General features: G+C 40.9%; 1 protein-coding gene across 2 annotated transcripts in view; it reads left to right on the forward strand.

The window, feature by feature from the left end:
- The window catches only part of P2RX4 (purinergic receptor P2X 4), an 82048-nt gene that overhangs the window by 37400 nt on the left and 30683 nt on the right, over nt 1-13965 (forward strand). For both annotated transcript variants that reach the window (XM_077292931.1, XM_077292928.1), the window contains exons 4-6: nt 217-289; nt 5169-5265; nt 7053-7133. In XM_077292931.1, coding sequence (XP_077149046.1) covers nt 217-289; nt 5169-5265; nt 7053-7133 — 251 coding nt within the window. The remainder of the gene's footprint in view (nt 1-216; nt 290-5168; nt 5266-7052; nt 7134-13965) is intronic.

Consider the following 13965-nt stretch of genomic DNA (forward strand, 5'->3'; position numbering starts at 1 on the left):
TTGTTCACTTATGACAAACTAATTTTATTAAAAACTTTGAAAATAAGGCATTCAAAGTGTGTCCTGCAGCTTGGACCCCCTGCCATCATGTTCTTTTTCTCTGAAGTTTCCACAGTATACATTCAGAATTGCACCATGTCCATTGAAAGACCAATCTATCCTTGTACTTGTGCACAAACTACTATGGTTGAATGTCATTTATTTTTTTATTCCTAGCTACCGGATACTTCCACAATATGCCATTCCCATCGTAACTGTACCCCAGGTTATGTAGGAACGCACAGCAATGGTATGGCCTCCTATTAATACACTTGCTCTGTATGGTTAAATATAAGTTCTACAGATTTAAACTCCGTCTAGAGCATATATGAGAGAAATGGTTTTAGAAGGTTACGGTAATTCATTCTGCTGATTTTCAAATCAGACTTTACTCAATGCAGTGCGACGGTTGAAATCTGTTGTAAGTCTGCAGCATTTCTTTAGTCTATTCTGCAGCAAAACTTACACAATTTGGTGTGGATTTTGTCTCTGTGAAAAGTGGATAAGTTCCATGTGCACAAACCTTTAAGGCAATTAATCGTATCCATCTATACTGTAAAATTACTTTATAGGGAATGACTGCTGAACTTTATCTTGCAGCTCCATTAACTCTGAAAGACAGATCTTCAATGATTTCTGATTTTATAGTTTGATTTTGCACAATTCATTCTTGCAGATACTTTTGCTGGAGGACTGTTAGAGAACAGCTCCAGCTGAATATATTTCATCAAGCACTCCTAGATAACATCTTTATTTTCAGGTTTCACACTGATTTCTGGTGTTCAGTGCTTTTCTAGTACTCCATCTATGCCTTAGCACAACCTCACAAGAGCAGCTAGCATTAAGGTACCGTTACACTAAGCAACTTACCAGCGATCGCGACCAGCGACGTGATCGCTGGTAAGTTGCTGCGTGGTCGCTGGGGAGCTGTCACACAGACAGCTCTCTCCAGCGACCAAGCGACTTCGGCATCGCTGAAACTGTCTTCAGCGATGCCGAAGTCCCCATGTAAAAAAAAAAAAAAAAACACTACATACGCACCTTCTGTCATCCTTCATGTCCCTCGGCGCTTGCCGCACTGACTGTGTCTCAGCGCCGGCCGGCCGTAACAGCGGTGCCCAGCGGTGAACCGCTGTTACTGCAGGTTCACCGCTGGGCTCTGCTTTACGGCCGGACGGCGCTGAGACAGTCAGTACGGCAAGCTCCAGGGGACGTGACGGACAACAGACGGTGAGTATGTAGTGTTTTTTTTTTACTTTTACCATGGTATCCATGGTAAATATCGGGTTACTAAGCGCGGCCCTGCGCTTAGTAACCCGATGTTTACCATGGATACCAGTGAAGACATCGCTGGATCGGCGTCACACACGGCGATCCAGCGGTGTCAGCGGGAGAGTTGCGACGAAAGAAAGTTCGTCCACTCTCCCTGCAACCAGCGATATCCCAGCAGGATCCAGATCGCTGCTGCGTGCCAAACATAGCGATATCGCTATGCAGGACGCTGCAACGTCACGGATCGCTGGCGATATCGCCTAGTGTGACGGTACCTTTACTATCATCTCTACCTGCTGGGAAGACAGTATGGTTACCCTTTAAGGAAAATATTGAGGGAAGGATATCTGTCAGCACGTTATGTCAGCCTGCCCCCACACACCCAAACTGCGTAAGGGCATGCAGGTCTTAGAAAACCCATTTCCAAAGAAATTAATGTTTTCATTCATGCGAAAAAGGGGATTGAGTGCTCTGGGTGTGGCGGAGAACTTCCCAAGCCTCTGTCTCTTCAGCTTGTTTTCCAACCTAACACCAGCCTCTCTTCTTGCTTGATAGCTCACTACATGATTTCCTGTATTAATCAGACTAAAGAGACTGGAGCTAGGTGGTGAAATATTCCAGTGGAGGTAGAGGCTTGGGAAGTGCTCTGTTAACGCCCAGAGCATTAAATGCGGCATTTGCAAATTAATGAAACAGCTAATTTCTTGGGAATGCAGCAACAGATTGAAATGTAAACCTATGGACACCTGCATACCCATATATTATGCGGTCTTGGGGGGGGTTTAGTCTTAGGGTACCGTCACACATTGAAATTTCCATCGCTATGACGTTACGATTCGTGACGTTCTAGCGATATCGTTACGATATCGCTGTGTCTGACACGCTACTGCGATCAGACACCCTGCTGAGAATCGTACGTCGTAGCACATCGTTTGGAACTTTCTTTCGTCGCTTGATCACCCGCTGACATCGCTGGATCGTTGTGTGTGACAGCGATCCAGCGATGTCTTCGCTTGTAACCAGGGTAAACATCGGGTAACTAAGCGCAGGGCCGCGCTTAGTAACCCGATGTTTACCCTGGTTACAAGCGTAAACGTAAAAAAACAAACCGTACATACTCACCCGTCGGTGTCCTTCAGGTCCCTTGCCGTCTGCTTCCTGCTCTGAGTGCCGGCCGGAAAGTGAGAGCAGAGCGCAGCGGTGCTGCGCTCTGCTCTCACTGTACGGCTGCACTCAGAGCAGGAAGCAGACGGCAAGGGACCTGAAGGACACCGACGGGTGAGTATGTACTGTTTGTTTTTTTACATTTACGCTGGTAACCAGGGTAAACATCGGGTTACTAAGCGCGGCCCTGCGCTTAGTTACCCGATGTTTACCCTGGTTACCCGGGGACTTCGGCATCGCTCCAGCGCCGTGATTGCAACGTGTGACCGCAGTCTACGACGCTGGAGCGATGATTATACGACGCTGCGACGTCACGAATCGTGCCGTCGCAGCGATGAAAATTTCAATGTGTGACGGTACCCTTAGAGGCAGACTCCCTTTAAGATGGTAAATAAAATAAGTACTTGGTAAGTGAGGCTGTATTCTGATATTCAATTATAGTTTGTCTGTATGACAAATCTTATCCCCACTGATTCATGGAGTGTCACAAATGTAGTGGTCCTCTTGGGGTAGATCTGAAAGCCACAAGAAAAGCTACATGTATGCAAGTGAAGCATGGTATTCTTTTAGGCTTAGTCCTAAAAGTCCTTAGTCAGTTTTGTTTTGCTTTTGAAAAAATACACTGATCTTTCGAGTTCACACTGTATTCTTAATGTGTTGATCTTGAGGAAGGAGAAACCCTATGAGTCAGATGCTTATTGCCTCATATTAGGGAGGAAATGCCATCTATGGCAATCAGAATAGTTCCCTTAATTAACTTCCCATCACAGAATCAAGTTCCCATAATCTGTGATATTATTTTTTTCAAGAATGTCCTCCAGGCTCTCCTTCTACAACTTCAATTAATTAACAATTTTCAAGAAAATCTTTAATGTCCTCCTTGAATGGCTTCAAAATTCAATAGTCTTTCAGAACTTTTACAGTGAGATCCACATCGATGAGAACTTTCATTGAGATGTAGAGTATACCCTCTTTTTATTGTTGCCTACCTAAGTGTAAAAAGATCATTAGAAAGATATCTGTACTGTCCAAATATTTGTATATTGTAATAAGATTGCCCTTAAGCCTTCATTTTTTCTGAATTGAGTAACACCATGTTTGATAACCTGTCCGGACACTGCAGTTTGCCCATTCCCTTAATCACCCTAATCACTCTTCGCTGGATCCGCCTTAGTTCAGTTGTCTACACTGGAACCCTATATTGTACACAGTGGCCTGACTAATGATTTGTATAGCATCAAAACTAAGTTCTTGTCATGGGCATTTCTGCCTTTTTTTTTTCTTTTTAATTGCATTCCAAGACTTTATTTTTCTTGGCAACTGCTGCCTGGCACTGGTCACTAAAGTCGCGTTTGATGTTCACCAGTATACCCTAGTATTTTTAAGTGGAAGTTTTATCAAGTGTTGACGTATTTGCTATTTTATTGTAAATTTAGTTTCCTCCGCCCAAGTGCATGACCTTATATTTATCTACATAGTTGCCGAATTAGCAATTTCTGCTCCTAAACCTCCATCTTTCCTAAAATCCCTCTGTAATATTCAAGTATCATTCGCTCTGTTCAGTACCTTACAAAACTTACCATTATCTGCAGGTATTAAAATTGTACTCCCCAAACCCTCAGCAAGGTCATTGTTAAACGTCTTTAAAAAAATAAAATAAAATGAGGGCCCAGTACTGACCCCTGTGGTATGTAAAGGTACCTTCACACTAAACGATATCGCTAGCGATCCGTGACGTTGCAGCGTCCTGGCTAGCGATATCGTTTAGTTTGACACGCAGCAGCGATCAGGATCCTGCTGTGATGTCGCTGGTCGCTGAATAAAGTTCAGAACTTTATTTGGTCGTCCGATCGCCGTGTATCGTTGTGTTTGACAGCAAAAGCAACGATACCAGCGATATTTTACACTGGTAACCAGGGTAAACATCGGGTTACTAAGCGCAGGGCCGCGCTTAGTAACCCGATGTTTACCCTGGTTACCAGTGTAAAATGTAAAAAAAACAAACACTACATACTCCCCTTCGCATCCCCCGGCGTCTGCTTCCCACACTGACTGAGCGCCGCAAAGTGAAAGTGAAAGCACAGCACAGCGGTGACGTCACCGCTGTGCCCTGCTACTGCCGGCGCTCAGTCAGTGCAGGAAGCGGACGCCGGGAGACGCATGTAAGTATGTACTGTTTGTTTTTTTTACATTTTACGCTGGTAACCAGGGTAAACATCGGGATACTAAGCGCGGCCCTGCGCTTAACAACCCGATGTTTACCCTGGTTACCCGGGGGCCTCGGCATCGTTGGTCGCTGGAGAGCGGTCTGTGTGACAGCTCTCCGGCGATCAAACAGCGACGCTGCAGCGATCGGAATTGTTGTCTGTATCGCTGCAGCGTCGCTTAGTGTGAAGGTACCTTAAGTGTGCACTGTGACCGAATCTGCGTGTAGTCCATTAATAACCATCTTCTTTTTCTTATCACTGAGCCATTTGTTAACCCAATTACGCACATTCTCCCTTTAGTCCTATTGTTCTTTTTTTATGTAGCAATCTTCTATGGAGCACCATATCAAACACCTAGATAGAATAGAAAGAACCTGTCACGGGGAAGAAACCAAGTAAAGGCATTTATATATTTTAATTCTCACTGTGACAATATAGATCTGTAATTTTTTATTTAAACAAATGTTGCAATCTTCTGTTACCTAGGAGTACAGACTGGACGCTGTGTGCCTTATAACGAATCAGTCAAAACATGTGAAGTGAGTGCATGGTGTCCAGTGGAAAACGACATAACCGTTCCAAAGTGAGTTGTACAATTTACTAATTTTATACAGTAAAATTCCTCCAGCCCAGATTTCATTAGAACCCGATGGGGAGTCAGGATTTTGTCATCATAGAAAGTATATAAAGATGACTTGTAAAGGTAGAAGACACTTAACCCACTCAGGACATGCCTATTTTGTTTTGTATTTTTTTTTCTTTCATTCTCATTCCAAGTATGATTTTTTTTTTAAATCAACATAGCTGTATGACAGCCTGGGTCTTAATTTATATTTTTTCTTAAAGATTTCTTTTTTGTGTCACTGGCACCACCTTGGGCTACATGTCGTATCTAGATCCTATGGAAAGCAGCAGAAATACATTTTTGTGTCATTACGAATTAAAATTTTATGTTGCTTCCCATGCTGCAGGAATTATGTGTTAACTACATTCTGCGGGTCAATGTTTATATCAATTTCAAAGTTGCCATTTAGATACCTAGAACTTTTTATAGTATCAAAGTTTTAAAAAAAAATCTTTGTAATTCAACTTTTTTTTTTTTTTTACCCCGTGAATGATTTGCTCTTGCAAATGGTGTAAAAAGTGTATGATGATGAAAGAGAATGGGTTGACACTAGTTGACTCTAACAAAGGGAGTTTTTTTGTTTTTGTATAGAGGTTGGCGGCTTTTGCCCCAAAAGAGATCAATTATTATTGTAAGTTTAGAATGGTGCTGCTCTGGCCATGCACCATAAACATGTCTTAATCCATATCTTGGAAAGCTATTTAAGTCTGCACTAATCCAATGTTGGTATGTATATGATGGTGCAACGACTGTGAATATAGTATGTGAACAGGAAGGTGCAATCAACCTCTCAGGTTAGATGTAGTGTATTTATGGATTGAACTGTCGTGATCTGTGTCAGGGTTGATTCTAGCTTTTCTGAAGGCTAAGGCAAAAATTGAAATGGTGTCCCCCTTGCAGTGCAATATAAATCTGCAGTGAATACATACAATTCCATTATTGTTTTTTTGTTATGATCTTAAGGTATTCATTATATAGTAAAATTGATGTGTGAACATGATTCTTCATGTCAGTGCACATACAGCAAAACCAAACTTTTTTTTTTTTTTTAATTAATTTAAATGTTTGGTTTATGATGCCACCATCACTGAAACCACCATCCGTGCATGAATCTAGTACCAGTACCACCATCAGAACTTGAATACATCAGCTGTACCACCATCAGTACATGAATACAGCACCAGGACCACTGTCTGTGTGGGAACACATCACCAAGCTTAAGTGGCTTGTCCCCTTTCAGAAAATTCCAGTCCCTGAGCGCAGTTTGTTATGAAAAAAACAAAAACACTGCTTTACTCATTGTGCCCAGGTCCACTGGTGAGTTTGTAACGAATTGTAATCGTTGTGGCAAACTCTGCTTCATGCTGCATGTGGTTTGGGCCGTGTGAATCCACTGATGGGATCCCTTTAAAGCTAATGAAATTATTAAGTAGTAAACTATATTGCAAAAACATCCTATATTACCCATGTCAATTGAAATTATTTTGTTTCTTTTAAGAAAAATGTTTCTTTTTGTAAATATTTTTCCAAAATGTAAGGCTTTTGGAAGACTGGAATGGAGCAATGAAAAATGGGTGCAGCGGAAAGGGACTAAAGAACGTAACCTATGCTAATATAATTTTTCTGAAAGCAGAAGATATTTTGTAATGATCTGCTCGATCTTTTTTTTTATCTGTGATCTCAGACTTCACGTTTTGTTCTTGCAAACTACATTTGCTGATAATTGATAATTCCCCCTCTTTTAGGCCTGCTTTTCTTGGAGCTGCTGAAAATTTTACTGTGCTTATCAAGAATAACATCTGGTACCCCAAATTCAATTTCTCCAAGTAAGTATTTTACTTTTTTTTATATACAAAAAAAAATTATAGAAAATATAGGTACAAAAGAGGAATATGTTTTACATTGTTGCAAATGGATGTTTTTCTTACACATTTTGGATTAAAATGGTAGTGGAAGTGAATGAAATGATAACAATGTTCCACCTAACTAATGTGCTGCAAAGTTGCAATTATAAAGGGTAACTACACTTTCAAGTAAACTTCTCAAAACAAGCTGTCATACGTGTGTACCAGAGGACTATGCTATTTCTGGTCAACAAATGACCTGTATGCTACATTTCAACTAGTTTTTCCCTCTGCAGGCTCTATCTTTTAATTAGCAATTTTATTTTAAGCTGATGAGGGGAGACTAATTGCTGTGTTTTCTATACAGAGCACACCACACAGACACATTCCTGCTCTTCATTCCGTATCTAGCACACAAGCAGAAGCAAAGTGGCTGAGCTTATACTGCAGTCCTGAGCGGTGTAGATGAGAATCCAGCTCTGAGATAAGACTTGTTAGAAAGCTCATCATGTTCTTTCTGTCTCCCTATGCTATTTTTCACACCCGTCTTTTCTCTGAGCATAATGGGTGTAGCCTGTCACCTCATTGTCCTGGCAGGCTGTCTTGCCTTAGTGAGATTGAGTTGAGCTGTTTTGTGAGTTTGTTCTGAGGTGATGTTGAGTTTGAGGTGGGGGGAGGGAAGAATGTGTTCCTAATTGGGAAAAACACTTTTCTCTGATAAGATACATTATAAAACTTCTTATATATGCCTGCATCATTAATGTAATGAAAGAATGATGAAGGGGCAAACAGATCAATGAACTGTGACATCAGTTTAAACAAAAAATAAAAATTATATATATATATATATATATATATATATATATATATATATATATATATATATATATATATGTGTGTGTGTGTGTATGTGTATGTGTGTGTGTATATATATATATATATATATATATATATATATATATATATATATATATATATATATATATATATATATATATATATATTATATACAGTACAGACCAAAAGTTTGAACACACCTCATTTAAAGATTTTTCTGTATTTTCATGACTATGTAAATTGTACATTCACACTGAAGGCATCAAAACTATGAATTAACACATGTGGAATTGTATACTTAACAAAAAAAGTGTGAAACAACTGAAATTATGTCTTACATTCTAGGTTCTTAAAAGTAGTCACCTTTTGGTTTAATATATATATATATATACATATATATATATATATATATATATATATATATATATATATATATATATATATATATATATATATATATATATATATATATATATATATATATATATATATATATATATATATATATATATATATATATTAGCTGAAGAGCCCGGCGTTGCCTGGGCACATTAAATATCTGTGGTTAGTTATAGCACCTCACTTCTCTTATTTTACCATCACGACTCTCATTTTCTTCCTTACACCTCTCATTTTCCCCCTCACTCCTCTCATTCCCCCCTCACTCCTCTCATTCCCCCCTAACACTTGTCATTTCGACCTCACATCTGTCATTTTCCGATCATTCCACTATTTTCCCTCACTCCTCTCATTTTGCACTCACACCTTTTCATTTTCACCTCACACCCCTCATTTTCACCTCACACCTTTCATTTCCCCCTCAGTATATACATGTTTGTCATCTGCCTTATATATAGTGTACACCTGTATGTCATCTCCTGTATATAGTATATACCTGTGTCATATCTTCTGTATATACTATATACCTGTATGTCATCTCCTCCTATATATAGTATATACCTGCTGTATGTCATCTCCTCCTCTATATACCTGTCATCTACTCTTTTATATAGTATATACGTGTCATCTCCTCCTGTATATAGTATATACCTGTGTCATCTCCTCCTGTATATAGTATATACCTGTATGTCATCTCCTGTATATAGTATGTACGTGTGTCATCTGCTCCTGTATATAATATATACCTGTCATCTCCCCTGTATATAGTATATACCTGTGTGATCTCCTGTATATAGTATATACCTGTATGTCATCTCCTCCTGTATATAGTATGTACCTGTCATCTGCTCTTGTATATAGTATATATCTGTCATCTCCTCCTGTATATAGTACTTGTATATACGTGTGTCATCTCCCCTGTATATAGTATATACCTGTCATCTCATCCTGTATATAGTATATATCTGTCATCTCCCCTGTATATAGTATGTACGTGTATGTCATCTCCTCCTGAATATAGTATGTACCTGTATGTCATCTCCCCTGTATATCTGTCATCTCCCCTGTATAGTATATACGTGTCACCTCCCCTGTATATAGTATGTACCTGTATGTCATCTCCCCTGTGTATAGTATATACCTGTCATCTCCCCTGTATATAGTATGTCATCTCCTCCTGTATATAGTATATACCTGTGTGATCTCCTCCTGTATATAGTATATACCTGTATGTCATCTCCTCCTGTATATAGTATGTACCTGTCATCTGCTCCTGTATATAGTATATATCTGTGTCATCTCCTCCTGTATATAGTATATACCTGTCATCTCATCCTGTATATAGTATATATGTCATCTCCCCTGTATATAGTATGTACCTGTATGTCATCTCCCCTGTATATACCTGTCATCTCCCCTGTATAGTATATACCTGTCATCTCCCCTGTATATAGTATGTACCAGTGTGTCATCTCCCCTGTATATAGTATGTACCTGTATGTCATCTCCCCTGTATATAGTATGTACCTGTATGTCATCTCCCCTGTATATACCGGTCATCTCCCCTGTATAGTATATACCTGTCATCTCCCCTGTTTATAGTATGTACCAGTGTGTCATCTCCCCTGTATATAGTATGTACCTGTATGTCATCTCCCCTGTATATAGTATGTACCTGTATGTCATCTCCCCTGTATATACCTGTCATCTCCCCTGTGTATAGTATATACCAGTGTGTCATCTCCTCCTGTATATACAGGTCCTTCTCAAAAAATTAGCATATAGTGTTAAATTTCATTATTTACCATAATGTAATGATTACAATTAAACTTTCATATATTATAGATTCATTATCCACCAACTGAAATTTGTCAGGTCTTTTATTTATTTTAATACTGATGATTTTGGCCTACAACTCCTGATAACCCAAAAAACCTGTCTCAATAAATTAGCATATCAAGAAAAGGTTCTCTAAATGACCTATTACCCTAATCTTCTGAATCAACTAATTAACTCTAAACACATGCAAAAGATACCTGAGGCTTTTAAAAACTCCCTGCCTGGTTCATTACTCAAAACCCCCATCATGGGTAAGACTAGCGACCTGACAGATGTCAAGAAGGCCATCATTGACACCCTCAAGCAAGAGGGTAAGACCCAGAAAGAAATTTCTCAACAAATAGGCTGTTCCCAGAGTGCTGTATCAAGGCACCTCAATGGTAAGTCTGTTGGAAGGAAACAATGTGGCCGAAAACGCTGTACAACGAGAAGAGGTGACCGGACCCTGAGGAAGATTGTGGAGAAGGACCGATTCCAGACCTTGGGGAACCTGAGGAAGCAGTGGACTGAGTCTGGTGTGGAAAGGCGTGTGCAGGAAATGGGCTACAGGTGCCGCATTCCCCAGGTAAAGCCACTTTTGAACTATAAACAGCGGCAGAAGCGCCTGACCTGGGCTACAGAGAAGCAGCACTGGACTGTTGCTAAGTGGTCCCAAGTACTTTTTTCTGATGAAAGCAAATTTTGCATGTCATTCGGAAATCAAGGTGCCAGAGTCTGGAGGAAGACTGGGGAGAAGGAAATGCCAAAATGCCTGAAGTCCAGTGTCAAGTACCCACAGTCAGTGATGGTGTGGGGTGCCATGTCAGCTGCTGGTGTTGGTCCACTGTGTTTCATCAAGGGCAGGGTCAATGCAGCTAGCTATCAGGAGATTTTGGAGCACTTCATGCTTCCATCGGCTGAAATGCTTTATGGAGATGAAGATTTCATTTTTCAGCACGACCTGGCACCTGCTCACAGTGCCAAAACCACTGGTAAATGGTTTACTGACCATGGTATTACTGTGCTCAGTTGGCCAGCCAACTCTCCTGACCTGAACCCCATAGAGAATCTGTGGGATATTGTGAAGAGAAAGTTGAGAGACGCAAGACCCAACACTCTGGATGAGCTTAAGGCCGCTATTGAAGCATCCTGGGCCTCCATAACATCTCAGCAGTGTCACAGGCTGATTGCCTCCATGCCACGCCGCATTGAAGCAGTCATTTCTGCCAAAGGATTCCCGACCAAGTATTGAGTGCATAACTGAACATTATTATTTGATGGTTTTTTTGTTTGTTATTAAAAAACACTTTTATTTGATTGGACGGGTGAAATATGCTAATTTATTGAGACAATTATTGATAATTTGGGTTATCAGGAGTTGTAGGCCAAAATCATCAGTATTAAAACAATAAAAGACCTGACAAATTTCAGTTGGTGGATAATGAATCTATAATATATGAAAGTTTAATTGTAATCATTACATTATGGTAAATAATGAAATTTAACACTATATGCTAATTTTTTGAGAAGGACCTGTAGTATATACCTGTATGTCATCTCCTCCTGTATATAGTATATACCTGTCATCTCCCCTGTATATAGTATATACCTGTGTGTCATCTCCTCCTGTATATAGTATATACCTGTGGGTCATCTCCTCCTGTATGTAGTATATACCTGTCATCTCCTCCTGTATATAGTATATACCTGTGTGTCATCTCCTGTATATAGTATATACCTGTGTCATCTCCTCCTGTATATAGTATATACCTGTGTCATCTCCTCCTGTATATATTATATACCTGTGTCATCTCCTCCTGTATATAGTATGTACCTGTGTCATCTGCTCCTGTATATAGTATGTACCTGTGTCATCTGCTCCTGTATATAGTATATACCTGTGTCATCTCCCCTGTATATAGTATATATGTGTCTTCTCCTCCTGTATATAGTATATACCTGTCATCTCCTCCTGTATATAGTATATACCTGTATGTCATCTCCTTCTGTATATAGTATGTACCTGTGTCATCTGCTCCTGTATATAGTATATATCTGTGTCATCTCCCCTGTATATAGTATATACCTGTGTGTCATCTCCTCTTGTATATAGTATATATCTGTGTGTCATCTCCTCCTGTATTAGACCTCGTTCACACGTTATTTGCTCAGTATTTTTAACTCAGTATTTGTAAGCTAAATTGGCAGCCTGATAAATCCCCAGCCTACAGGAAGCCCTCCCCCCTGGCAGTGTATATTAGCTCACACATAATAGACAGGTCATGTGACTGACAGCTGCCGTATTTCCTGTATGGTACAATTGTTGCTCTTGTAGTTTGTCTGCTTATTAATCAGATTTTTATTTTTGAAGGATAATACCAGACGTGTGTGTTTTAAGGCGAGTTTCATGTGTCAAGTTGTGTGTGTTGAGTTGCGTGTGGTGACATGCATGTAGCGACTTTTGTGAGATGAGTTTTGTGTGGCGACATGTGTGTAGCAACTTTTTGTGTGTCGAGTTGCATGTGACAGGTCAGTGTAGCAAGTTGTCTGCAGCAAGTTTTGCGCATGGCGAGTTTTGCGCGTGGCGAGTTTTATGTGTGGTGCCTTTTGAGTATGTGCAAGTTTTGTGTGAGGCAACTTTTGCATGTGTTGCAACTTTTGTGCATGTGGCAATTTTTCCACGTGTGCAAGTTTTGCGTGTGGCGAGATTTCCATGAGGTGAGTTTTGCACGTGTGGCGAGTTTTGCGTGAGCCTAGTTTTGCATGTGGCGAGTTCTGAGCGGCGACTTTTGTGTTTCGACTTTTATGTGGCGAGGTTGGTGTATGTGTGGTGAAATGTGTGCTGAGGGTGGTATGTGTTCAAGCACGTGGTAGTGTGTGGCGCATTTTGTGTGTGTGTTCATATCCCCGTGTGTGGTGTGGTGATTATCCCATGTCGGGGCCCCACCTTAGCAGCTGTACAGTATATACTCTTTGGCGCCATCGCTCTCATTCTTTAAGTCCCCCTTGTTCACATCTGACAGCTGTCCATTTGCCTCCAACACTTTTTTCCTTTCACTTTTTCCCCATTATGTAGATAGGGGCAAAATTGTTTGGTGAATTGGAATGCGCGGGGTTAAAATTTCACCTCACAACATAGCCTATGACGCTCTCAGGGTCCAGACGTGTGACTGTGCAAAATTTTGTGGCTGTAGCTGCGACGGTGCAGATGCCAATCCCGGACATACACACACACACACACACACACATACACACATTCAGCTTTATATATTAGATAGATAGATATCTATCTAAGAGGCATCATGATTACTCGCTAATCCCGCCCCCTGCACAGTAGCTCCGCCCCCCACCACATCACCACACATAATCCCGCCCCCACCACATTACCACACACAAACCCGCCCCCACCACATCACCACACACAATCCCGCCCCCACCACATCACCACACACAATCCCGCCCCCCACCACATTACCACACATAATCTTGCCCCCCACCACATTACCACAGATAATCCCGCCCCCTGCACAGTAGCTCCGCCCCATCCCATCACCACACATAATCCGCCCCCCCCACCACATTACCACACACAATCCCGCCCCCCCACCACATTGCCACACGTAATCCTGCCCCCCACCACAATACCACACATAATCCCGCCCCCCCACCACATTACCACACCTAATCCCGCCCCCAACCACATTACCACACATAATCCTGCCCTCCAACACATTACCGCACATAATCCCGCCCCCCACCA

Source organism: Ranitomeya variabilis, chromosome 1 (assembly GCF_051348905.1).
Source record: "Ranitomeya variabilis isolate aRanVar5 chromosome 1, aRanVar5.hap1, whole genome shotgun sequence".
In the NCBI taxonomy this organism is placed as follows: Eukaryota; Metazoa; Chordata; class Amphibia; order Anura; family Dendrobatidae; genus Ranitomeya; species Ranitomeya variabilis.